Source organism: Squalius cephalus, assembly GCF_949319135.1.
Source record: "Squalius cephalus genome assembly, chromosome: 1".
Taxonomy (NCBI): Eukaryota; Metazoa; Chordata; class Actinopteri; order Cypriniformes; family Leuciscidae; genus Squalius; species Squalius cephalus.
This window is the reverse complement of record NC_137122.1, coordinates 38,333,867-38,360,804: the sequence shown is the minus strand read 5'-3', so window position 1 is coordinate 38,360,804 and position 26,938 is coordinate 38,333,867. Positions and strand designations below refer to the sequence as shown.

Genomic DNA, 26,938 nt, shown 5'->3' with positions numbered 1-26,938 from the left:
ATAAACTTGGGAGATATAAACACACACACATACACATGCTCACACAAATCCACATCTCAGTACCAACTCCCAAGTCACTGTTTGCTTCAGCATCAAATTCCACTGAGCTTTAAGACCCTGAATGAAATGCAGTTCAAACTTGGGCAAAACAGAATTTATATACACTTTAGCACTTATATAAAGTAATACTGCACTGTAAATACAGTTAAACGCAAAGCTTAATTTACAATAGAAAAATACTGTAAAGATACTGTACGAACACTGAGTAACTTCTTTACTGAGTTAGCTAAAGTTAGCTAAACCCAAAAAGGAAAATAAGAATTTAAAGAGAAAAGAAAACGAGAAAGAGAGAAGAAAAGACATATTCTATAATGAAACAGCATGATTAGATGATTAATTCAGGGAGAAAAAAAAATTACTTTTCTAATCTCTCAGCTTCTCAGTTCCCACAGCAACATGGGATAGCAAAGTGTGCTACAAAATCCCATAGAATGTAGTATGTCATCTGGGTATTGTGTTTTATGAACACAGAGCATTCAGATGTCCTATTTGTGTGACACACTGCTTTTTGTATAAAACTGCTTTCTGTGGCAAGGACATGTGTATATTTGGGTCTGTATGAACGAGTGGTGAGAAATATGATAAGGAAAAAAGAAAAGAAAAACACATACACACAAATTCTACCTGTTCTAGACCTGCATCAAATATGCATCATAAGTAAAGAGGGTGCATGTTGTAATATGCTAGATATCATATATCTAGACAATTACAATAAGAGAGTGTTTGAATGCAAAAAATATGTATCCTTAAATACATCACATCAAACACATATTCTGATAATTACAGAAACTTAAAATGCATATTTATGACAGGTATGCGGATGAAGATCATGGATCTGTTCTGGGCCCAACATGTTTTCCTATTAATTCACAGCATTAAAAGGCAATTTTTTTTCTTTAGAATTTTATCTGTTATGAAGATTGATACACAACATGACACTAAGTATTTGGACAGCTAGACTTAAGTCTCTAATGAAAATGTAATATATGCTGCTATCAGGGACGTGCGGTCCATACAGGCTGCGAATGCTCTGCATACCCAAGCCATTCGTGGACTTGCTACTTAATATTAACATTATACATTTCTATAAATTTCCTTTTTTGAGGTGTACCATAAAGCTTACATGGTGAAATGTTTGCAATACGTATGTAACTCTCTGTCATTTATTTATTTGACGAACGATGGAAATTTTCTTCAAATCTGCCAGTTAAGAAGGGTTTCGGGTAAGCGGATCTAGAACAGCTTTGGCGCCTACGCTCTGTTGTTATGTATCGTCATCATTGTCCCGCATTCTCATATGGTTTAAAAAACTGCCTTTTTGCAAGTCGCACCTGACTCAACTCAAACACAACTCAAGCTTTTACGGGTGCATGTGAAGGCATTAACAGGTAAATGTAGGCTACTTTCAATAACAGGTCAAACATATAAGGAATACTTTAGCTGTGTTGCTATGTGTCATGAGAGCAAGCAACTGAGCAGCTAACACTCTGTCTAGAGCGAACGCGAGCGTCTCGCTTATTATAAGCCCATCTAAAGTTTCTGTACCAGGTGCATTTTTGACAAAACGCGCCACCCAGCATACCCGGTTAAAAAATGTCACTGCTCCCAACTGGCTGCTATACCAACTTCCAGTCTTCCACTCAAGAAACTGCATCGCTGTATACTTGATCTGATGCATCTTTCAGCCATTTAGAGTGGTTAGGAATTAGTGACTTAACATAATTCACTTGTTTGTAACTCACCCTCACACTTGCTTGTACAGGACATCAATCCATTGCAGATGCTATAATGGGTTCTCTTTGCTTTATCTGGTCAATGGACACATTTGTTTAATGCAAAGGCAGCAATGGAAAGTGGGTTGTTTGGAGGGCCAGGAAAGGAAAGACAGATGTGAAAAGGGGGTAGAAGAAAAGGAAGGGGGGAAACACAAAGGAATGACAGGATGAGGCGCTCACTTGGTTGTCTGCTGGGAGTCGAGGCATGGAAGCAGCCCTGCCATGGCCTTCCATCGGCAGATAGTGCTCAGTGTCCGAGTAACCGTCCCGCCCCATCTCTCTCATCTCTACTGTCTGCAGAAACAGAGGGAGACCATGCATGACTGCCCAGGGACAGCAGGCAAGAGCGGAATGCCAGGAGCCTGAGAGGCAGGCCTAAGCACAGTGGATGGAAGGAGGACATCTCCACCTTCATTTCTCCCTTCACCCTGTGGGGAGATGCAAGAGTAGCAGGACAGTCCTGCCCCAGCCTCTGTTCTACACGCCACTGCTGTTGGGTTTGCATAAAGTGATCTGATGCTGTTATCAAGTACATGCAGGGATTCGATGACAAGATTATCCGGAGAAGATCAGGAGATGTTGGTATTACAAACAACGCTGTATCTCTTTCACAAATAGTTTTAAAACAGGATATAGGGCGTCAACTTGAAATATATGGACACACATCTCTTTTGTTGACTCACATATATGGACTTTTGTTAAAGGGTTAGTCATATCTTTGCTCAAATTGTTGCTCCAATGATGTGTGCACTATAATTCAAAATTATGGCTTCAGAAGATTACAGTGCACTAGTTTTATGGACCATGTGGGAATCCTCTTTTTTGTCATTGGGGATTGAATGTCCTCATTCACTGTCATCACACTTAAGATATTCTTCAAAAAGTCATTCTTTATGTCCCATAGAAAACAAGTCATATGGGTTTCGATCAATATGAGGGTGATTAAATTAGGGTATTTTTAATTGTTCAGTTTTCATTTTTGGGTGAACTATACATTTAAGGTTTTCCTATATAAATATAAATATAAATATAAATATAAATATATATATATATATATATATATATATATATATATATATATATAATTATTATTTATTTTTTTTTCTCACTGAACTATATTCTCTCACTGTTTCTCACTGTATCTGCTCAGAAGATCTTGTTTTTCCAAGCAATTTGGGGACTTTGTTCTGTAGCTTTTGTTACTTCCTTCTTATGAATCACTTAAGTTGCCTTCCCCATTGATGAGATTAGGATAAAAACACCTGCTGTTCCAGTCATGAATTTAATAAATAGTTTAGCTGGGCAGGAGTGTCTCAACTCCTGACAGTACAATGGCACTCAGAACTGTGGAAGGGTTTAAACATCCTTCCCAGACAGCTGAATATTAATGCATATATTCCATGACATGAGCTTCACCGTACAAAGCAGACATGTGAGAGTAATAAAATAAAATAAACGATAACAGATGGACACACAGACTGAGGGGAAATATAGACGAGAATAAGAGAGTGTGTAAGTCTGCTGAATTCAGTTTTTACTCAGCAACAGAGAAGGTGCTTTGTTGCTCTCTGCCAATGAGATGCACATGGATGAGGGATAGACAGACCAGCCATTCATGGTTATGAAAAACACCCTCAAATAAATACCCTCCACAAAAGACTGAATATCTGATATGCTATCTTAAAAAGGCAGAGAAAATATTATCGATCCACTGCGACGTCCAATGGAGTGACACTACATGAACGTCCTGAGCTCTAACAAATAATTATCATGCTGTGAGTGAGTTAGCATGCTGCTGTAGAATTCATAACTAATGAAATAGTGGCTCTCACATTTAGAAAACTATTGTTTTATCTCATACAGTAGTGTGTGGGGACAATTTTACTTGTATTTATTGTTGTACCACCATATTAATCTGGTAATGCTTGAGGTTAAGAATGCAGTGATGCACTAACCTAAACTAATTTTTTTTTTACCATAATTTCAAGCATTTATATGAATACCCTAATAGTAAATTGTAAATGAGATGGGGCAGGCTCTGTGTACCTGAGATTGTCTGTGGTTATCTGCTGTGTCGTCTGGGTGTTGGCCTTCAGGACTCCAGCTGCCTGCTTTCTGAGACATCTCTTGAGCTCGCGCCGTCACCCATGATTGGCTCTCCGGTATCCTTTCATCAACAGGCCTGACAACACACATATTTAGTCAGTTTACAAGCTCTCTACATTTCTTGAAGGGCTCAAGGCTCTGGTTTGATGCGCATTGTGGTTTAGATGATTTTTCTCATTAGATGTCCATTAGAGTCAAGGAGAGGGAAAATGATCTTCATTAACGTTTGTTGTTTTTGTTTTATTGGTCATGGATTATAAAAAAGAAGAGAATGAAAAGTGGCCAGAATTTGAATTCAACATGTCATCATGTCATATTTATTAGTTTAAATAAATGTTATTCTAACTAGAATGAATACTTGTCATTACTGACTGGGATTAGGTTAATTGAAACTCTTTCACTTATATTCTTTCTGGATTTTTCCTAAACAAAAATGGTTGATATTTTGCTATAATTCCTCTAATCCTATAATTTACTATAAAATAATTTAATTATTGTCATAATGTACACATTAATGTAATTCTTTTTTGTCTCTGTTTCGTCATCATTGACAAAATAATAAAAGAAAAACCCTTTATTAATATTTATGTCAGTAATTTGTTAACACTGAAATTTACACTAAAAACTTTAATACTTGGGGAGAGAGACTGGGAAGGAAATGGAGAGGGTGCTACTCACAGATGATTTGCTGGGTGCAGTTGAGTTTCAGGAAGGCCAGTAAGTCCCTGCCCCACATCCTGGCTTGGAGACGGCGGCTCCACACGCTGAAACATTAATGGCGTTCGATTCTGTGTAAGATACAACATGGCCTACAGCTGGTATCAGGCAAGCTGATGGGAAAATGGGGTTGGGGAAAAACATGGGATGCTAAGCATCCCATGTGCGAATGGGGAGGGGATCCAGCAGCGGTCAGTCAGGAGGCATTCCAGGAGCATTATGGGTAAATGGATTTATCCTGTGAGTTGTACTGCCTGAAAGCTGTCGATGGTACCATGCTGAGAAATCATTTACTTTCATTGTCCCAGTAAATGAAAAGTGTCTGTAACCAACTGACTGCTAAACAGTGATGATAAATCTTGGTGTCATTCAGCAGACCCCGATAATATCAAGATTGGGTTGATTGTTAGCTATGAAGTAACTTATACACAAGTGTACACATATAACGTAGACAGGAATTCACTTTTAGCAGATACGCACTACCATTCAAAAGTTTAGGCTCAGCTAAAAAAATAAATAAACTATATATATATATATATATATATATATATATATATATATATATATAATTAATTTTATATCAGCAAGGACACATTGAATTGGTCAAAATGGACAGTAAATACATTTATAATGTTGCAAAAGATTTGTATTTCAAATAAATTATCTCTATTCATAAAAGAATCCTGAAAAAAATATCACACTTTCCACAAAAATATTTAGAAGCACAGCTGTTTTCAACATTAAAATTAACATTTGTTGAGCAGCAAATCATCATATTAGAATGATTTCTGGAGGATCATGTGACACTGAAGACTGAAGTAATGATGCTGAGTAAATGCCATCACTGGAATAAATTTCATTTGAAAATATATGGAAAAATATATATATTCTAAAATGTAATAATATTTTATAATAAACTGTTTTGCTATATTTTGTCAATGCATCCCTTTAAAAAATAATAAAAAATCCCACAGACCCCAAACTTTTGTAATGGTAGTGTACACATTTAAAACAGATAATATTGATGACTAGTTCTGTAAAACACAGATTTATGTCCAATCAAATGTTTTCTAGAAAGAGAATGTCCCTGAATACCACCTCCAAAATGAGTAAAAAAAGTAGCCACATAGCTGTGATGTAACTAAACCGTATAGGCTATTTGCTCTGTTTCAATAGAAACGGCATCAATCCGAATGACTACTGATTTAAAAAAAAAAAAAAAAAAATCTCTATATCTATCTATCTATCTATCTATCTATCTATCTATCTATCTATCTATCTATCTATCTATCTATCTATCTATCTATCTATCTATCTATCTATCTATCTATCTATCTATCTATCTATCTATCTATCTATACTGTATATATATATATATATATATATATATATATATATATATATATATCTATATATATATATATATATATATATATATATATATATATATATATATATATATATATATATATATATATATATATATATTTATATAAAAATATTATGCAACAGTTTATGCAGGTAAAGGTACTTTTAACACTTGTGTGTATTTGACCCATAAAGCAAATCATTGGTTCCACCAGCCAAAAATGACACCTTGAGATTTGGAAAATGAAGGGGGAAAAAAAATCAACCAATCCAGCGAGAAACACAAAATGCATGTAGAATGTAAAGGCAGGTTTTATATTAAAATCTCATGACAGGAAGTAAAATTTGAATGAGAGCTGATAAAAGAAATATAAATCATCTGTGAACAACATGCACATTTTACTTAACTCTATCTAATGGATGAGTTAGGAGATAGGCTGTATGAGGAAAAGCTTAGCAAGCTCAATGGTAAACTGCTACATCCACAAGAAACATCATGGGTTACCACCGAGATTGTATACAGGCCATCGCCATGTTTATGAAACTGTGGCCAACTTTCATGTGGATGTAGAGTTGTAGATCACACAAGAACAAACCAGTTTAAACTGTAGACCAGGCCCATGTTGCATTAAACTTTAATATTCAGTCTAATATTCATAATCAATGAAAACACATGTATAACCATCTTCACATAAACCAACGAGGAAATCAAAGTGTTGTGTTTGACTGCTAAAAAAAAACAAAAAAAAAACCTAAACAATGATTTTGTACACTCCTTCAGCAAACAAAATCATGGTAACTGCTAATAATCAATAGTCATATAGTAAACTGCTGGGATTCAATTATAGAAGGACACATATTATTCTGTTATTCAGTTGGTAGAATGAATGGACAAAATGAAAACAACCCATTAGATATTGAAATAATAAACCACCCACTGCAAGTGACTTCATAAAATGAGGAATTATCTATGTCAGTCAGTAAGTTTGGCAATGAATTATCAATCTAGAAGTTTATGTGGAAGAGGGCAATCATACAATGCAATACTTTCAAAATTATAACACCTTTTAAGGGTCATTATTACAAGAATCCCCAGGTTTATCCTATTTCTTTTCACTTCTTGGATAGATGCCACAAATGGCACAGATGTGATTTAAATCTGTAAATTACGATTGCAAGTCTAGTTTTCCAAGGAAGATGATTTGAGAGATAACATTTCTTCATGAAATTCCCTCAGTCCTTACAGTTGTTTTCACTAATTAAAGAGATCAGCTAAAATGTTTCAAAATTCACAATTCAGTTAAGAAGCACTGCTGGACAAAGACGTCATAACATATATTACTCCGTTTCTTCTGTTTACTTTGAATGCACAACAAATACATTGTGCATTCAACCGAGTATAGAAGGCCTGATTTTTCAACCCACAGAGAGCTTAAAGGTGATGTGTGTAATTTTATCAATGTAAAAATACTTTTCTTGTCCCAGCTTGAAGTCGACATAAAACAGAAATTGCGATTGACTTTTCTCCCCTAATATGACATATATAAGTGCATCTCGAATGAGAGGGGGAAAAATGTGGGGCGGGACTAGATTTTGTCAATGTGGAATTGATTGGATTGTTGAAATTTGCTAATTGCTGTGATCTCATGCGAGTGACATGTTTCTTGAGGGGAGGGATGATTTTGATTAAAGATTACTAAATTGTGTTTGGGGCAGGCTTTTGTCCATTGATCCATTTGGTGACACTAGTGGTGCAGAAATTAGACACTTCACCTTTCGTTCCATATATATCTTATTTTGTGGCAGAGATGCATTTGTTAATGTAGTGCTTTAATGTCAAATGGTTGTTCTTAGTAACAGTAAAATGTTGAGCTAACATCACGATCAACAGTTTGGATAAAAATAGTCATGATGAAGGTCCAAGCAAAGAAACCAGTTAAATCTATTGAACTACTAAGTAAGTACCAAGAAAGTTATCACTCACATTCATGAAATTAGAAAGAGAGGGTGAGTACATTGTCAAATTTGATAGAGAAGAACAGTTTATTCTCAGATTCCACATTAACTGTGGCAAGCAGCAAGGATCCAGCACATTTTCACTGGTTCTCCATCTGAAGGTGAGAGTTTTGGCTGCAGATCTCAATTGGTAATAACTAAGAATGTTTTGGGTTTTTTTTAAATAGAGGCACATCCACAGAGTTTGGTGAAAATAACTAATTAGCATAGTTGAGGATTGCTTGTCACAGCTCATTGTGGATTGAGGTTTTGACTGCAGGGTGAGAGGAAGACGGCATACCTGCTCATCGTGGAGAGCTTGAGTCCGTTTGGCTTTACTTTGCCGATAATACTCCATGATCATCATGGCAGCGTAGATTTTTCCCACTGTCAGGTCTGTCGCTGCTGAGAAATGGACAAGTTACCCTGTACGATTAGACAAGGTGAGATGGACCCTGAGCAAGGTGGATGGGAGTGAGGACGGGACATGCACACGACAAACGCAGATGCACAAACTCACATGCACAAACAAAGAGTGTCAAATCGACACACAGAGCCAATGGTCTTTTCACAAGCAGACTGATTAAAATGGCTAAATTGGGCTTTTTATGCACTTCATTTTTATGATCAGTATTTTAAATACTCTTACTGTTTCTACTGTTTTAAGTGTCAACGTATTGCAAGAACTGACACCAAACTACAGCATAACTCCTAGATACAGTAAACAAGGTAAAACGGTCTCCCAAAAAAATGGTCTTTGCCACTTTATTGAACCGAGTCCACATGGAGAAGTTACTAAGAGTAACTTCAGACTAGGTTTACATGCCATGCTTAGTGGTGTTTAAAGCCATGGTCACCACCTCTGTATAGGATCTGCATAGAACAATGAAGATAAAATTAGCATCAAACAAAATCGTTCTAAATTATTACATGCTGGCTGCAAACTCATCTGAAACGTACTTTTATATTACTAGCATTATGATTTGACCAAAAGCTTTATTGTGTGACAGCAATGCCACCTCACTATTTCATGCTTTTTTGGAGCATCTAGCAAGCATTAGGCTATCTAGTTTTAAGCAAGTCTCATAAGATAGTAAGCATTTAGCATGTCTTACCGGCAAGCTTGCACATACATCTTATTGGTTGCATATTAGTGGTGCAATACAAATTTTTTAATACTGTTTTATGTACATCTTGTCAGGAATCTCATCATAACCCCTGTAGTGAAAAGACATCTATAGAGGGTTGATCTATAGTAAGGCACCCCCTGATCTCAGGCATAGTGAGCTAGAGCGTACAAGTAAGGCTGTTATCACTGTTTTTTGTAGCACTTGAATATACACTCAATATGTTTTTGTGTTAAGTTGCATTTTCTCTACATAGCGGAAGTGGAGGAGCTAAACATGCTAAAGATAACGGAAATACAACAGGTGTCCTTGAAACATATTTCAATGTTTTTTTTGTTTTTTTGTACTGCTCTAAAGTATATTTTGGGTTTTATGTGTAAAAGGTACATGGTGGACCAACAACAAAATACTGGTGATGACAACAACAATATACGTTCCCAGATAACCAAAACTAAATTAGTGCTAATTGCTAACATCTGGACACTGGATAAGGACAAAACTTTCTAGTCAGTGTTTGCGCACATTATCATAAGGAGTACACTTTGAAAGTTTGCGAGTTTGGCTGTTCGCAAAAAACAAAAACAAAAAAAGGTATATTTATGCAAATATTGCCTTGGTTCATTGCATCTATTTTTATGTTTGCACCGTTATCCAATTTGCGTACTACATACTTTCTGCGATTCATTCTGTGATCAGTCTGCCATCTAAAAGTATGTGGTCTATATCCATAAGGTCCTAAAATTACTCTAAACTAAGGGTGCAGGCCTGGACCATCAGGGGGTGCAGAGCAGTGAGTGGGCTGACTGAGAGAAGCTGTCCTCAGGTGGTAAAAGAGAAACGCTGTGGACACACCAACCTCCTGGGTAACTTACACTTGTGTGGCGTCACCAGAAGGTCCAGAGTCTTCTGAGAGAGATTAGGCCATATCGCCATCATCTCCTTCCTTAGTTCAGCATCCATCTGGTGTTTATCTACACCTCCTATTTACACAGCAACAGGTACACAACACAACACGTACACACACATATGCAAACAAATTTCCACAAACACACACAATTTTTGTTATGGTTTGAACAAAGTTGTGTCCAATCTTATGTAAAAGTACTGTGTGCAAAATCTTACAAATTATATTTTACGAGTCAGTGGGGTTCCTAAGTTTTCTTACAAGGCCTCTTTTTTTTTTTTTAGATTTTTTTCTTTTTTCACCAGAAATTTTTAAGGTTTAAATTAAATTTGGATCTCAGACTTTTGACCCCCACTGTAATTAAACCGCTATAGGCAAATATATTAACCATACATTAACCAGACAGATTTAGGCACAAACAGAGGAAAAGTCTACAATTACTTAACATAGGAAAGATATAAAGAGGAATGAATGAGGGAAGGAAGAAGAAAGGGGTGGCAAACCTTCCCCACCCTTGGCGATCTTGATGTCCAGAGCAGTTCGGATTAAGGCCATAAGGGTAGAATTAAAGTGCACTGTGTTGTCATCGGCAACCGGCAGATCCATCCGCAATAGTCTCTGTGGAGAGCCAATCAGGGGCAGTTAAAAGAGCAGGACCACTGAAATGTGTGTGTTTTGAACCTCCGGGTAGGGTGTGCTTTTGGTGTGCGAGAGGGAATGGGAGGAGAAAGGAGGAGGGATTTTCAGGGTTAGCTCTGTGACTTTTGACACTCAGTTTATAATTCATTTAGAGCTGTCTTAGTGTGGTAATCATGACAAAAGAGGACAATTTTATTATAAAGTATTATTCTGTGGTCTAGATCAGTGGTTCTCAACTGGTTGATCAGGACCCTAAATTGGGTCACAGACACTTAAAACATAATACAAATAAAACTTTTTATCAACTTTTAAAAGTGAGGAGGAAATAATTCTCCCATCTTTTGTTGTTGACCTCAAAGTTTGTTTAATCCAACTGTATTTTATTTCTCTGCAAATTCATTTGTAATTTGGTGCAATTATATTTCTATATTGCCAACATTGACAGATTGTGTGACAGGACCTCACTGTCAAAAATCATGAACATAAGGTAAGGTGCCACTTAGGTAAAACAAATCATACTAAATCAATGTGTCAACGCTGATGTTTGATTTTAAGGACATGTTTTGTACGTTTTGTAGCTGGGTTGCCCTTTGATGTAAAATTTGGGTCCTGAAGCAAGACCAGTCAAAAACCACTGATCTAGATGTCAATGAAACTGGGGCTGCATATGCTACAAATCGAATTTGTATCTGTGCAATGGTATATCTTGTTTTCATATTAGCATCTGAGCTGTCAGTCAAAGAGCTTTTACGGGAGGAGGTTCACATATTAAACTCAGACCAGAGGATGAAGTAATAAATTAAAACAGCATTACGTAAATGTCAGTGTTTTAATGTATAATTCATCCTGTGCGGGTCTGGGGAAAGATTATACTCAAACACAGAAAGTCATAATTGCATTGCACAGGGTTAAATGTTACCTCAATCCTTCCGATACCATGACACCCTATGCTATGCAATCACCCATGTTACCCGATGTCTCCCCGTCCCACTCCATCCCAGAAGAAACACTCACCCTCCACCCCCCACCACCCTCTTTCCCAGCATGCATCATGCAGTCACATGCATCACAGGACAAGCAACAGAGCAGCCAACACTGAAAGCATCATCTAGTTGGTTCATTTCAGCTCATTCATTTAGGTTTAGTAGTGGTTGCTGTCATTGAGACTCAATCATAGATGGGCTACTGGATAAAACAAGAGCTTGATCCAGATTCTCTGGTCTCTCAATGCAAAAACGATGGGTGCAGGCTATTGGTTTAGGTTAGAGCAGCATTCTCCAGTAAAAAAAAAAAAAAAAAAAAAGAACAAAAGAGGGAATGGCTTTGTGAGTTGTTGTTGCGAAGAGGATGAGCTAAGAGTGAGGATTCAGCTACCTGCTGCGCGAAGGTAATACTTTAATGCTACAGATAAAGAGAAAAGCAGAGGGCTGCCAGAGAGGAGTACCGGAGCAGGAAGTTGGTTTAGGACTGACAGCTTTTACAGGAGGAGTTTGGATGGTGGATATGGTAGTGATGAAAGAGACAGGACAGAGACAGTGACAGTGACACCAAATTTAAAGAGAGCTCGAAAACTACATGAAAATCCAAGGGCGAAAGATAATGAAGTGTAAGATAAAGCTACAGGAAACATAAGAAAAGAAAGCTCTACCACAGGCTGGTCACATTCTCTCCAGGTGATTTTCTATTATGGGCCCTAATATTTGACACGGAGAAAGAGGGTGAATGCAATGGTTTTGGTCACTGTTCCTCATTCCACTGAGAATAGGCGGCGACAGAGACCACATTAGACAGGGAGAGACCTGTCTGATTGAATGCACAGAGATTGTTGGTCTGCCACCACAAGTCTATGTTGGTGGAGATCATTGAAAACTCTGTGGAACATTATATTTTACCCGACAACGAAATGGGAGTTCAAAAGGGGCAGAGAAAAAGGAAGGGTGGGCAGAGCAAAAGTAAGAGAAAGGAGATCCCAGTCTTGTTGAGGGCTCACTAAGGGCGCAGATCTCCTTTCCTGCACTTTTTAGCTGTCGTTCACTGACCAAGGGTGAAATGTCAGTGTACACTTGCGGACAGACAGAGAAAGAGAAGAAGAAAGAGAGAAAAAGCTAACAGTGTATCTTGTGGGAGGGTCCAGTGGCCTGGGAGGCGGGGCATGCAGATGATTGGCAGAATGTAAAGAGGAGGGGCTGGAAACAGATTAGAACTGCATTGACAGAAGAAAGAGCAGTGGGAAAAGGATTTTTTTTTGTGCAAAAGAGTTACATTGTATGAAAATGACTTAGACCATCATACTGCCTTAACGCTACCCAAGGATTATATGTGCGTTGTTGTGCATATGTGAGTGTTTGCTTATCTGTGTGTAATCGAAAAGAGAGACAGAGAGCTGGTCCCAAGAGGAAAGGGTCCCTAAGAGAGCGGCATCCACAGAGCTGAGGGACTCGGAGGACTTAAGCCCTTCAGGCCTTCCAACCACTGCTGCACACGCACATTTGGGTGTGTATTTGAGCGTGTGTGTGTGTGTGTGTGTGTGTGTGTGTGTGTGTGCCTGTGTGTGTGCATGATGATGTGAATATACAGTATTCATGTGTATGTGTTTAGCTGCGTCCCAATTTGTGTACTTATGCACTATTCTATGCCATTTTGTACATTAAATAGTGTGAGTGATGTGTTCACACTGAAAATCCCAACTAGAAAAAGTGCACTTCAAATACCCAGATGATGCACTCATTTAACTGAAAAAAGTGTGAAATGTTAGACACTACATGCACTCAACTGTCGCAGCTTTCCTTAAGTAGCAGAGGGGCTATCAGACTATGATGCTGGATGACAAAATAACCTTATAAAATTCATACACTAGACGGTAGAGTACATAGTGTATGTGCATAAGTGTATTCTGCATCATTTGGGACACAGCTTTTGTGTTTATTGTCATACACAGTTCTTAAATTAACTTATTGATCAATGCTGTACATTAAAGCATATGCATTTAGCTTTAATGTATCGATGATGTAGACTGTAAAAACCTTTACATTTCATTCTTTAAAGCTTTAAAACCTGCATGAGAGTGCGCTAGTGTATGTCTTTATACGGTGCAAAAGTGCTGAGAAGGTTTGTCCGTTCCCGCTTCCCTGTGGATCGGCCCGTCTGAGCCTAACACCCCCGAACCCGGCCCTGCCACCAGAATCACAATAGCGGCCTCCGTCAGACAACGAAGGAGGAAAAGAAGGAGAGAAAATAAAAAGAGAAAACACCAACAGTACAGACACAGCGCTGGCCACTCGGAGGCCCTCTACCTTGTAGGCAACCCGTGCAGGGCACTTCTTCCCCAGGCCTAATGGAGGAGACATGTGCCTGAGCATCTCATACATATCCCTGTAACTGATTCTGCCACTGGGCAACCGAAATAAAACAAAAAACCAAAGGAAATGTGCATGGGAGAGAGAAAGAGAAGAAGAAAAGGAGTAAATCAAAAAAGAAGGGATCAGGAAGGAGACGGGAAAGTGGGAAGGGAGGAGAACAGAACAAAAAGAAGGTTATTGGCCTGGACGAAAGGAGCGGTTTGGTAAACTAGGCTGCCGTAAAACTGATGATCGTTTTATTTGTGGGGAAGGGGAAGGGGGAGGTGCTCAACATTTGAGTGTTAAAACGGCGTTCTATGCAATGGGGCAAGTTGCATAGAAGAGCAGGGGGGCTTCAGAACAGGCATAAAGTCCCGCTGCTGTCAGGGCATTGTAGTGAAGTTTAATGTCAATGCAGTTTCTGTCCCCCTCCACCCAGAACAATGCACGCTACCGTACCAGCTAGGCCTAGCCGTGCCTCAACAGCAAGCAAAACAAAAATCAAAGATGGCTGATTAGTTTCTTTTTTGTTTGTTTGTCTTTCACTTTAGTGTTTTTCTCGTTTGCTTGTTTCATACACACTAGTGCACTTCATGCTCCTGTAAGTGTCGGCATTGTCCTGCACATTCTCATTGTCATATCAAGTAGAATGCAAGTAGAAATGGTGAGAGTACAAAAACATTGTTGAAAAGAAAAAGAAGAGGAGGTAAGCGACATTCATTGCATTCTGGATGCTAGCAGGTAATATTAGTTTTTAAGTGGAAGTCAAACCTTGCAGGCCACCCTATGAGGACATTTCTTGCCTAAGCCCAGAGGGGGGTCGATAACTCGCAATAAACTGTACATATCCTTATAATGAATGCGCCCGCTGTAAGAAGAATACAGGGAAGTTAGAGAACACAACTCAGAACAGAGACATTGGCAGGAAGAAGAGCACAAGAACAGAAAAAGAAGCACAGAATCACACAAACATTTTCTTATTTGCTCGTCACCCGTTTGTGTCGTCAAATCTTTAGGCTGCGTCTGGTCATTTCGCACACGGTTCCTCACCCGTCTCTACTTCATTTCTTGTTTTTCCCCCCTTTTTCATTCCTTTCAGTTTTCAGTTTGTTCTATGTTTTTCTTTTCTTACTATCTTCCTATTTTTCCTTTCCTTTCTTCCTCCCCTCTATTTTTCATCCCCCTTTCCTTTCACCTTTTGTTTTCATTCCTTCCTTTCTCTTTCCTCCTTCATTCCTTCCTTTACCTTCCTCCCTATTTCCATTCCTTTCTCTTTTCCTTCCCTCCTCCTTTTTTCTTCCTCTTAATTTTTCCTTCCTTACTTTCTTGTTACTTTCCTTCTTTCATCCATTTCACTCTTTCTTCCTCTTTCCATTCTTTCTACTTCCTTCTATTCTCTTCTCCATCATTTATTTGTTTCTCTTCCTTCCTTCCACTTTTCCCTTCTTTCTCTTTCCATTTCTTTCTTCTTTTAACTTGTTTCTTTCTCTTTCCATTCCTTCCTTCTTTCCACTTTTCCTTTTTTATCTTTCCATTCCTTCCTTCTTTTCACTTTTCCTTTCTTTCTCTTTGTATTCATTCCTCCTACTTCCTTCCCTCTTTCCATTCATTCCTTTTCTTTTCCTTTAGTCATTTGTTTTCTTTCCTTTTCCTTAACCTTTCTTCCTTTTACTTCCTTTTATTTAGCCTTCATTCCTTCCTTTTTTCTTCACCTTCTTTCCTTCCTTCTTGTTCTACTTCCTTTCTCTTCTCTTTCTTTAATTCTTCCTATCTTACTTGTCAGACTGATCCTGCCGTTCAGGAAAAGAATCACTGGAAGACAAACTCTCCTCAATCTTTTGAGTATAATTTCCCTAACAAGGCTTTAATCCTGCTTGTAAGTTAAGATTCAGACCTTCCTTTTCTTCTCTGAATATATACGCTCAGTTGCCCGCCTACATTATTGTCTAACACACAACATTAGGGTGACAGGCACTGGAATGCAGATACCGGGAAACTTAGCGTGTTCAGTAGAAGGGATGGGGGCTGGCACAGTAAGTTTGGCTTGCAGTATGCAGTATTCCAGAGTGGGAGGACTGGGACTCACAGAAGGGCACGTAGGAGGGTTTGGGGGGGATTGATGGATTTTAACAGAGCTAAGAAGCTCAAATCCATGATCCCTTTCTCTCAGCTGGTGCTGTGGTATTCTCCCCTCTGTTTGGTCCAAGGTAGGATACAATGAAGCCAGGCTCTGTACGTTAAAGACTGTGCCAGAAGCCACGGCTCTATACCAATGTCAAAAACGAAGCGTTCCAGTCGAACACATAAGAGAGGGCCAATGTGTTCTGCATTATATAGGACAGAGGCTTTATTCACATGCATGAAAATGTATAGTTAGACACTTAATTAATATTTCTTGCCTTTCACACAAGATCAAAAAGTGTTTCTTAAAATAGTCTCTTAAAAATGGTCTGTCCAGAAATTCAGGGGCCACAGAAATTCAAAAAGTTGTAGTCAGAGCATGTCAAGTCTGCATTTTAAACAGCATGTATTTTAAAAGACTGTATGGTCTTTTACAAGGATTATCTATTAATTACCAAGAAACCTGTTATTGACAAACTAATGTTAGTTGTATATCTACAGTATGCAAAACTACCAAGAGTGCATTGTTGAGTTTAGTGAGATACATTTATAAAATAACTTCAATAATTTATAACTTCACTTCGAGTTAACAAGTTATTAGTACTTTCTTAGAATTAGTATGTTATTTACAAAATATACAAGAGTAGTATATAATGTTGTGTTTATGCATGCAAGTGCACATGGGCTCACCAAGCAGCTGGATCATACTCTGCCCAGATCCTCACATACTCGTCCAGATGATGGGGTCCCAGGATAGAGGAGTCACGTGTCAGGTACTCAAAATTATCCATGATCACAGCCACGAAAAGATTGAGCATCTACACACATGTAAATCAAAGGTCTGATGAGTTGAGCTGTATATTACACACCAAATGTACATAGGACTATATTTCTGTTTTTAAGCAATAATAATACAATACAATCATGGGAGTCACGTTGTAAAAAAAGTTTTTTTTTTATAGATAAAACTAGCCCTCACTACAGTAATCATGCTGCCTCTCAGTTTGATAGGTCAATGGATTAGCGGTGTAATACAAATTACGACCAAATATTTGTTTAAAATAACCCATATTCATATTTTGTTTGCATTTAGTTTTGTTTATTTTATTGGAACAGATGGAAAAGCACTAGAGAAGTATGTCACATGTCTGAGTCACTGTTCACCACTGATGACAAACAGTGACCACTCAGCAAAACATCAAAATTATAAATTCCAGTTTCCGATTGCCTCTCATATAATAAAATACTAACTAAAGAAATGAAAACTTCTGCTCAACAATTGGAGATCCTTTCATCTTCTACAAGCTAACAGCAGGGACAAAATCCGACATTGCAACCAGCTGTGGTGACATGTTCCACAGTATATTATGCCTATGAGTGCAATGGTTGTAATAACAACAACAGTGCTGTCATTCTCACCAGAAAGGAACAGAGGAAGATGAAGGAGACAAAGTAGAGGTAGGCGAACTCGCTCCCACATTCTGCTTCCGTGTTACCAGATAAACGATCACATTTCTTCTTTCCCAGACATGACAGCATGATTTCATGCCATGCCTCACCTGTAGCACTCCTACAAATGTACAGAGTTGAACTACGGTTAGAAAGTGTATGTTACACACACACACACACAACATTTCACAGAGCCAGTCTGTGATGCATACACAAACCTGAAGAGCAGCATTAGGGCCTGGAAAAAAGTCCTGAAGTTGTTGTGCTGGTTAATGGCACCCTCACTTTCCTCATCAATATTAATGTTCCCAAACAGCTGTGAAACACAAAATAAAAATCTCATTGCCCACTACCTTCAAATATAGCCATTTACCTATTATCAGTATGTACTGTGCAGCCTCCCACACACTCTCTCACATACTCACCTGCATGCCAATGATGGCGTAGATGAAGAACAGCATGGCGATGAGTAGGCACACATACGGCAGAGCCTAAACACAGCATATAAGTCAAAATTAATCAACATTTAAATGTGTGTGAAAACCTGTTACTGGAAGTTTGAGGAGAAATGTGCACTGTATTGTCAGAATGTTAACATTTTGTCTACAAGAGATGCATGCAATGTTAATTTTTACACAATTTGTTACATTTTCGTCTTTCGATAATCAAAACATACTACCATTTTAGTTGACAAAAATATGCTTTAGTTATTCATTTTATTTTTTTTTATTTTTTTTTTGCGTAAGTCTCATTGTAAATGTAAATATGCTCGCTTGGCGTTAACATCCTGACTAAATCGTAACAAATCACAAGTTTACTTAAGTGCATTCACGGCATTTTGTTCAAATTGAAATGAATCATCCAGTTTATGATGTGTGATTAATTTTATGTGATTATGATGAATACAATTATCTGATTAGGTGAGTTAATTTACACGCTTTCCAATGGTCCACCAGCGCAAGCAGGGCAATTAATGACCATAATGGCTATAATTGGATTATTTGAAAGAATAATATTCTTTCTAGACTTTTCCTTTTCTTTCTCACTTTTATTTTCCTGAACAGCATTCTGTAATTAAAATTGTTTATTTATCTTAACAATGCACATTTTTATTCACATCTTCTTAATCTCTGATGAATTAAAGGAACACTCCACCGTTTTTTGAAATAGGGCTTATTCACTTTCTTTCCTACATTTAGATAGGTGGGCAAATGCATTTTTGTCTCAGTGCATGCATTGTTTTAGTTTGACAGGGTCGGCGCTAGCTTAGCTTAGCATAATGAATGGAATGCTTTGTTGCCAGCTAGCATGTCCTGAGTAAAAGTGATATAAAAAATAAATAAAAAAAAACCACCTAATTACTTCTTGTGGCCTGCGTATTCACAATAGGCGTGATATCTCTGTGCCCAAGTAGCAGTGCTTCCCCCTAATATAGTCCCAAGTCAATATCTGCATAGCAAATCGCCTAGTGTTAATCTGCATCGCTATTTGTACTTGTTGTGAATACGCAGGCCACAAGAAGTAATTAGGTGTTTTTTATTTATTTTTATATCACTTTTACTCAGGACATGCTAGCTGGCAACAAAGGATTCCATTCATTATGCTAAGCTAATCTAGCGCCGACCCTGTCAATCTAAAACAATGCATGCACTGAGACAGAAATGCATTTGCCCACCTATCTAAATGTAGGAAAGAAGGTGAATAAGCCCTATTTCAAAAAACGGTGGCGTGTTCCTTTAAACAAAACCAACCTATGTTAATACACATTTTCTCCATTAATTTCATTGATGAGATTAACACTGTGTGTATGCTGCACTACAAAGTCTCAGAAAACAGTGGTTGCACACTTCTTTGTATGTGTATAATTTTACCTTGAAAGACTGGACGAAGGTCCAGAGCAGGATGCGTATGGTCTCACCCTGCCTGAGCAACTTAATGAGACGAGCAGCTCTGAAGAGCCTTAGAAAACTCAGATTTATGAAGTTGTTCTACACAGAGAGAAAGGAAGCAGCAGACAGATGTAGAGAAAGAGGAGGAGATAGAGATAGGCAGACAGAGAGAAAAGAAATTATGTCAGTCTGAAACATTTGATTACAAATTGTAAACAAATAAAAAAAGGAAGGAAGGAGCAAAATCAAACAAGGAGAAACCAGAAAACAAATATCAAACTGGCAAGACTGAACAGGCTCATCATATCCAATGGTGAAAAAGGGGAAAGACAGAAGAGGGAGGAGGCAGCAACTCAAACAAAAATATAATAATAATAATAATAATAATAATAATAAAATAAATTATTGTAAGAGTCTAAACATCCTCATTAGGGAAGGGAGTGCACAGACCCTAACTTCTTGCTTCAGTCAACCAAATGCACTGATCTGTAGATTCACGTGGAATCATGCCAACCACATTAATAGCTTACAATGACCAACAGAGGGCACTAGCAAAGAGAAGGGACACGCGTGCTGGGTTAAAGGACACATTTCAGTCAGATGTGGTAAAATGTTGTACTTTGTCATTTTTGGCACATGAAATCATCAGGAATTGAGGGGAAGAAATGACTGTTCAATGTCTTTTAAGCAGCACAGAAATACAGGGAAACATATAGAGTATGAGCTCAAGGTGGATTTAACTCCATCTCTACCTTCATAACTGACATATTTAGATGCCTTCAGTATCTTTACATCTGTGTGTGTTGATGTATTTGGATGTCTATATGACTGTATGAAGATGCAGTGTCAGAAACATAATAATTACTAGCGTTCCCTATTAACAAAAAAGTTGAGCGCAACATGCATTCAGGAAACCTGCAGAGAAACACCAAATGTTTACCAAACTGTGCTACGGATCAATTACACCTCAGCTGAGAGGGGTTTTGTCATATCATCAGACAAGCAGGGGTGAAAGGTCATCATGACTCGAGCACATGCATCATTATCATCATCACCATCAGCCACAGGGAAACAGATGCATTAGTTACTCAAAAAAAATAATAATTACAAACCATCTACATGTAGATGTTGCAGAAGCATGGTTTATAGCAGTATTTTTGGAGGTTGATTAAACAACCATTGTGATTGGTCAGGTCAGGTCATGGATATACACATGAGTTTCATAGTGCATTTTGATTGGATGGAGTCATCAGAGGGCAAAGCCGCCATAAAGAAGAGTTTAAAGAAAGCATGTAAGAAAAGATAAAACAAGAAATGAATTATATTTATGCATATCTTACAACAAACTTTTTGATCCAACTAAAGGTTGATTATAACCAAAACCATCTCATTTTTAAAATTATGATGCACATTTCATATATGCTTTCAATGCAGCTTGAATTGCTGTTAAGCTTTTATCAGTACATATATTATTTGTCAGTCGGATAACTGGAGATCTGACTTCCTTCAGACTTTAATTACAACTTTAACAAAGCACACCGGGTCCAGATGGTTCACTGAAGGTTACTGGCAGGTGTGCTTGACCAGTGATGTAAAATATCCAGGTAGATCTATAGATACAGGACTGGGCCTTAGACTAAGGAATCACTGTGTTATTAATATCATGTCAAGTTATTTCACATCACATTTCTGTTAAAAGACCCCATGCATTTAAAACAAAAGCCCATGTGCGTTTGCATTGAGGTCACCGATATGCTTGTGTAATCCTAAAAGCTAGAAAAAAATTAAATAAAATTAAATATTCACATTTCTTTGATGGGAATAAAAGTCTTGATGACTGAAATGTATGTCCAATAAAATGCTCTCTAGAATGCCAAATGTCCCTCTAATGCAACCTGCCATTGTTGTGCAATAGCAAGTAGTAAATCATGGTTTTGTCAGACTGTGAAATAAACTAAAGCCTACTGGCTTTTAAAGAAATTTAACAATAAATGATACAATTACTAACTAAATTAACAACTCTTTTTTATTACATAGGCCCTGTCCCAAATGGCACACTTCATATGCACTTTCGGTCTTGTGGACTTACAATGGCTGCCATGTGTGCGTGTCCGTTAAGTCCGTGAGACCGTAGGGTGTCCCATTGGTCATTTTAGGTGTCAGAAGGGTGCTCGCGAGCGCCCCCTTTGCAGCTGATATGCGCACCCGATGCACAGTTTTGCAGAGCCCACACTGATGCGAGCTCCGCAGCAGAGGCATTACGTTATGAAAGTGCGGACTCGTAGGAAGACCGCAAGGGTTTAGGGTGCCATTTGGGATAGGGCCATATGATAGGCAACACACTTTAGTTACATTACACCCAACTATGATTTGCTAGTCGCATTTGGGAGTGGGACATTCTCAGTCTAGATAGCATTTGATAGGACAAAAATTTGTGTAATGCAGGATGAGTCATCAATATCTTTGGTCTGTTTTCCTAGAAAAGAAAGACAGTACTTTTTGAATGTGTAGATTTGAATGTATATGTGAAGATTCATTTGGCCAAATTTAGGTGCAAACTAGCATATAAATAACCTCACAGTTAACAGATTTTGAAAGTCTCAAAACTTAGATTTCATGAGGTCTTTAAAGAGTCTGTAAAGAGTCTTTAAACTGTACAACAGTTAAATGGCAGGTATTGATGGTCGAAACCAAGAAAAAAAAAAAAACCCACAATCTTATGTTGCACTCATTTTTAGAGATGGTCATCATCATTTGCTGGATCATAAATATATGTTAATAGTTGAGAGTTTATTGTTAACTATATTTTTTTGGTAACACTTTACTTGAGGGGTGTGCATAAGACTGACATGACACCTTCATAATCATGACATGACACATGTCATGAATATGAAGGAGGGATATGAAGGAGGACAACTGTCATTAAGTATCATTCGCTCAATTATGTAATTTTTAATGCAAAGATGACATTGTTTGAGATGTCTTTGTTATGACAACTTGACATAAACCAATAAATCATAACCTGTCAGTGTCTTTGTCATGACAACTTGACATTACCAAGACAACATAACCTGTCATAAATATGTCATAAACATGACATAGCAGATTAATCAAACTTAAACATGACAAGCTAAGTAGTTTCTTATGACACATTTATAACAGGTTATGATGTATTGGTTTATGTCAAGTTGTCATAACAAAGACATCTCAAACAATGCCATATTTGTGTCATGTCATGATTATGAAGGTGTCATGTCAGTCTTATGCACACCCCTTCAAGTAAAGGGTTACCTTTTTTTTTTTTTTTACACTGGTAGGTCAGTTTGATCTGACTCTGGGATAAATGACTAATCTGGAAAAGTCACCGATGAGCACCGCTGGCTCACTGATCTGCCTCACACACCAACTGGGACGATTATATAAGACTTTTAGGAGTTCCTTACACCTCAGTGAGCAAGAGAAGATCCTGCTGAGAGTCTCTCAATCACATACGGAAATACACACCAACGTACAGACAGGATACACAAACAAACACACATACGCACGCACAGATGGCAGCCCTTCTGCTACACACTTACCCCTAGCTCTGTGACTAAAATATCAGTGATGCTGCCAAGTACAGTCACACAGTCGAAGATGTTCCAGGCATCTTTGAAGTAGTTCTGTGGTAAAAAGACACAGATGCTTTTGTCAGTAGGGCTAAAGGAAAATTACATTTGGTACACACACATACACTCAGTGACCCGCTGACAGAAAAAACGAGCAAATTATTTATTTGAGCTCTCTGATGCTAATAAAACAGCTCCCTTCCCCATTTCAGCCTTCGCTGCGTTTTCCTCTCCCTCACACATTGTATAAAAAAGGGTGGATGCCTAAAAGACTAGTGGCCCAGATGCTGAACATAACAGCCTTTTTGTGAGCTGCCAAGTGAGTGCCTGCAGGAAAACACTGCATTAGAGCCATTCAGTACACCAGCTGCATGGTAACAGAGGCACAAGTGCAAAGATCATGTGTAACTCTTTGCATCCAACACGCGTCATCATACCCTTCATCTTCATTTCGCTCGAAATCTCTTTCTTTGTCCATTTTCCACTCCTAATCACTTCAATGTGCCCTTCAGCTCTCTATCTTCATGTGCGTCTCTTGGATGATTTTTTGCTGACTACAACCATTTCCTTTGTGTCCTGTATTTCCATGTCCCAAACCTTTTCTCATCTACGTCAGAATACTACCTCATTGCGCTCTCTTTCCCTCTCTCATGCTCTATCTGTTCATAAATCTGCTCATACAATTCTGATTCTGACCTCTATGATTTTTAAAGACCCCTCCCCCATTTCTGCAACCGTATCTCCACACAAAATCAGGTAAATTAACACAAATAAGGCCCACAATTGACTTTTTGCCACACCTGGCAATGGCAAGGTAAGAAAACGGGCAATAAAACTGTATTTTTAATTATTTTTGTGAAAAAATATACAGCCTATATTTCCATCCTTAAAGACTGTGATTATTTATCTTTTTTTGTGACAAACAGCACAGGTCCTTGTGCCACTCAAGTCAAACTGCACTTCTCACACAAATGAAGCACATTGTGATTTTGTTCATCATATTTTCATTTTGTTGGCCTAATGCAGGGAATATTCAGTGTGTGCCAAATTTATATATATATATATATATATAAAAAATTATGATTGTAAGTTTTAAACGTTTATAGAAGATGCGCAAGTTGCAAAAGATTATTTTCTTTTTTTAGTAGGCCTGTGTCTTACAATTTGAAATTGTGTATTATGTTGCAGTTTCTAAAAAAGTCAAAATACTTTTTCATGCATTTGGTGCTTAGTGAGAGTTGATTTTACACACACACACACACACACACACACACACACGCACACACACACACACACACACACACACACACGTTTACTCTAAATGAGGACGCTGCATAGACTTCTATTGTTTTTATATACAGCTAGTTATAAATACTGTACCCTAATCATAACAGAAAACATTCTGCATTTTCTGCAGGTTTTGGGAGATTTTGTCAGGTTTAGCTCACTTCAAATTATGGATAAGTAGGTACACACATACACACATTAGCTTTCCATGTTTTATGGGAGTTCATAGACATAATGATTTTTATACTGTACAAACTGTCTCCCCTAATCTTAAACCTATCCTTAAACACAACTCTCTCAGAAAACTTTCTGCACATTTACATTTTCAAAAAAAAAAAAAAGAAGAAAAAAATATCCTTTAATATGATTTACAAGCTGTTTTCTTCATGGGGATAATTTTTTTTTTTTTTCGCACAAGGTCAACAATTTCTTGTATTGCCTTTCTTGTGGGGAAATTTGATCCCCACAACATAGGGTTTACCAGGACCCCCAACACACACTTATAGAAAAGTATACTCACCAGCGCTCCAAAGGCAATGATCTTCAGAATGCACTCCATGGAGAAAAGTGAGGTGAACACTATGTTCAGGTTGCCTAACACAGCTTCATAGGCAAGTGATGCTCCATCATACTAAACACACACAACATATTTAATCTGTATTAAACTGTTGCCATATTTGGTAACTGGGTATATCCCAGGCCATTTGTTTTACAAAATGTAGGGTTTACTATACATTGGAAGTCTGGTTCAGTGCTCTAAATATATAAAGCAATATGTACTAAAGAGAAACAATGCCACACCTTCATCATAAGGACAATGGTATTGAGGGCAATCAAGGCCATGATGGTATATTCAAATGGAGGAGACACCACAAACTCCCACATGCGGTACTGGAACGTTTGCTTGTTCTGAGGCATGTGACGTGTGAGCGGTCTAGCATTGATGGCGAAGTCTATACAAGCTCTCTGAAAATAGAACAGATACGGTAAGGTTAATCAAGCTGAAAATCTGCCTAATATGATGCTCCATATAAATGAGATCAACGCCAGCAGCGCTATGCATAAAGAATGAGCTAGACAGATTTTTTAGCTTTTAAAACCTTCCATCTGATAAGTCCTTCACCTCATTCTTTTCCAGGCTATAGTCCTCCATCATTTTGTCTCCTTGCTCCTGGAAAGTGATGATGATGAGAGCCACGAAGATGTTGACGAAGAAGAAGGGGAAGACCACAAAGTACACCACGTAAAAGATGGACATTTCCATCCGGTAACCTGGGCTCGGGCCCTGATTCTCGTAGGTCGCATCCACTGAATGTTTCAGCACCCTGGAGAGTGGCAAATGGGAGGCATTGGGTGATTTGCTACAATGTGATACTGTGGAATCTTGTAGGTAATCGTAACGAGTCCTTAGATACACCATGTAAAACTTACAGATTCACTCAGATTGTAATTTGTGATGAAAATATTTGCATTACAAAACAGAAGCAATTTCACTAATTGATTCAGACTTTGGGTGCATACACTGGAAATTAGGTTAGGAAATGAGATGTGTACATACTGCGGCCACCCCTCTCCCGTAGATACAGTGAAGAGGGTGAGAAGGGCCCAGAGCACGTTGTCGTAGTGGAAATCGTATTTCTTCCATTCCCGCTTCTGCGCCCGCACTTCGTTATCTCTTTCATAGACAAGATACTCGCCCCTAACAACAAAATGCTTTTAGAATAACACACCAATGTGTCTGTTCATCAGTGTGTTTGTGTGTGTTTTCTCTCACCTGCAATCTCGCTCAAACTCCTTGGATTCATCAGTACAATAGAAGAAACGGCCCTTAAAGAGCTGCACAGCCACCACAGCAAAGATGAACATGAACAGCATGTAGACAATGAGGATGTTCAACACATTCTTCAGAGAGTTCACCACACAGTCAAAGACAGCCTGAAAATAGACAAAACAGAGAAGAGAAAGCAAGTTGTAAGCAGAACACAAACTCAGCCTTCCGTGAGACAAAACACAAACCAACACAGCATTAGCAAAGCTAATAAATATCCATAAAATCAAAAACATAATTACAGTCAACTGAAATAATAATACTAATCAAGCATATTAAAATATAGCCTAATAGCAGAACATAACTCTTATAAGATATGACAAAACAGAATCAAAATGTACAAATACAATACAATAAAGGTAATAAATGATCATAAAACCAGAAGCAGAATTACAGTAACCTGAAAACAAAACAAAAAACATTTCTAAAATACAGCAACATTAGTACTCAATTCAAAGGTGGGGTAAGCGATATTTCAAAAACGCTGTTGGACAAACAAACACATCCCTCTCTTCATTGCTCCGCCTCCAAAACTCACCTTCCAATCCTAACCGCCCTGCTCCGTGTCAGTTTCGAACCCTGGTCGGTGATCGCCCCCATGCGAGGCGAGTGCACTAACAATGACGCTAAACACCGCATTCTCTAGCAATCGTCAGCGCGACTATCATTAGCTGGCCTCCGTTACGCACGCAATCCAAGAGTGGATGTCTGTGTATCATTGCATAAG

The 26,938-nt window shown here is 38.1% G+C and overlaps 1 protein-coding gene across 9 annotated transcripts in view; it reads right to left on the bottom strand.

Annotated features, from left to right (window-relative positions):
- The window catches only part of cacna1aa (calcium channel, voltage-dependent, P/Q type, alpha 1A subunit, a), a 120,986-nt gene that overhangs the window by 20,973 nt on the left and 73,075 nt on the right, over positions 1-26,938 (bottom strand). For 5 of the 9 annotated variants that reach the window (XM_079865367.1, XM_079865369.1, XM_079865372.1 and 2 more), the window contains 18 exons: positions 26,158-26,318; positions 25,942-26,082; positions 25,507-25,708; positions 25,185-25,349; positions 24,904-25,014; positions 23,067-23,150; positions 19,471-19,587; positions 18,025-18,090; positions 17,818-17,915; positions 17,570-17,720; positions 16,841-16,968; positions 14,801-14,897; positions 10,556-10,670; positions 10,021-10,128; positions 8,323-8,426; positions 4,620-4,729; positions 3,882-4,017; positions 2,016-2,129 (listed from right to left, as the gene is read on the bottom strand). In XM_079865367.1, the coding sequence (XP_079721493.1) occupies positions 2,016-2,129; positions 3,882-4,017; positions 4,620-4,729; positions 8,323-8,426; positions 10,021-10,128; positions 10,556-10,670; positions 14,801-14,897; positions 16,841-16,968; positions 17,570-17,720; positions 17,818-17,915; positions 18,025-18,090; positions 19,471-19,587; positions 23,067-23,150; positions 24,904-25,014; positions 25,185-25,349; positions 25,507-25,708; positions 25,942-26,082; positions 26,158-26,318 (2,208 nt within the window). Of the gene's footprint in view, positions 1-2,015; positions 2,130-3,881; positions 4,018-4,619; positions 4,730-8,322; positions 8,427-10,020; positions 10,129-10,555; positions 10,671-13,984; positions 14,082-14,800; positions 14,898-16,840; positions 16,969-17,569; positions 17,721-17,817; positions 17,916-18,024; positions 18,091-19,470; positions 19,588-23,066; positions 23,151-24,903; positions 25,015-25,184; positions 25,350-25,506; positions 25,709-25,941; positions 26,083-26,157; positions 26,319-26,938 lie in introns of all 9 variants that reach the window. The other 4 variants (XM_079865368.1, XM_079865375.1, XM_079865370.1 and 1 more) reach the window with 3 other exon arrangements.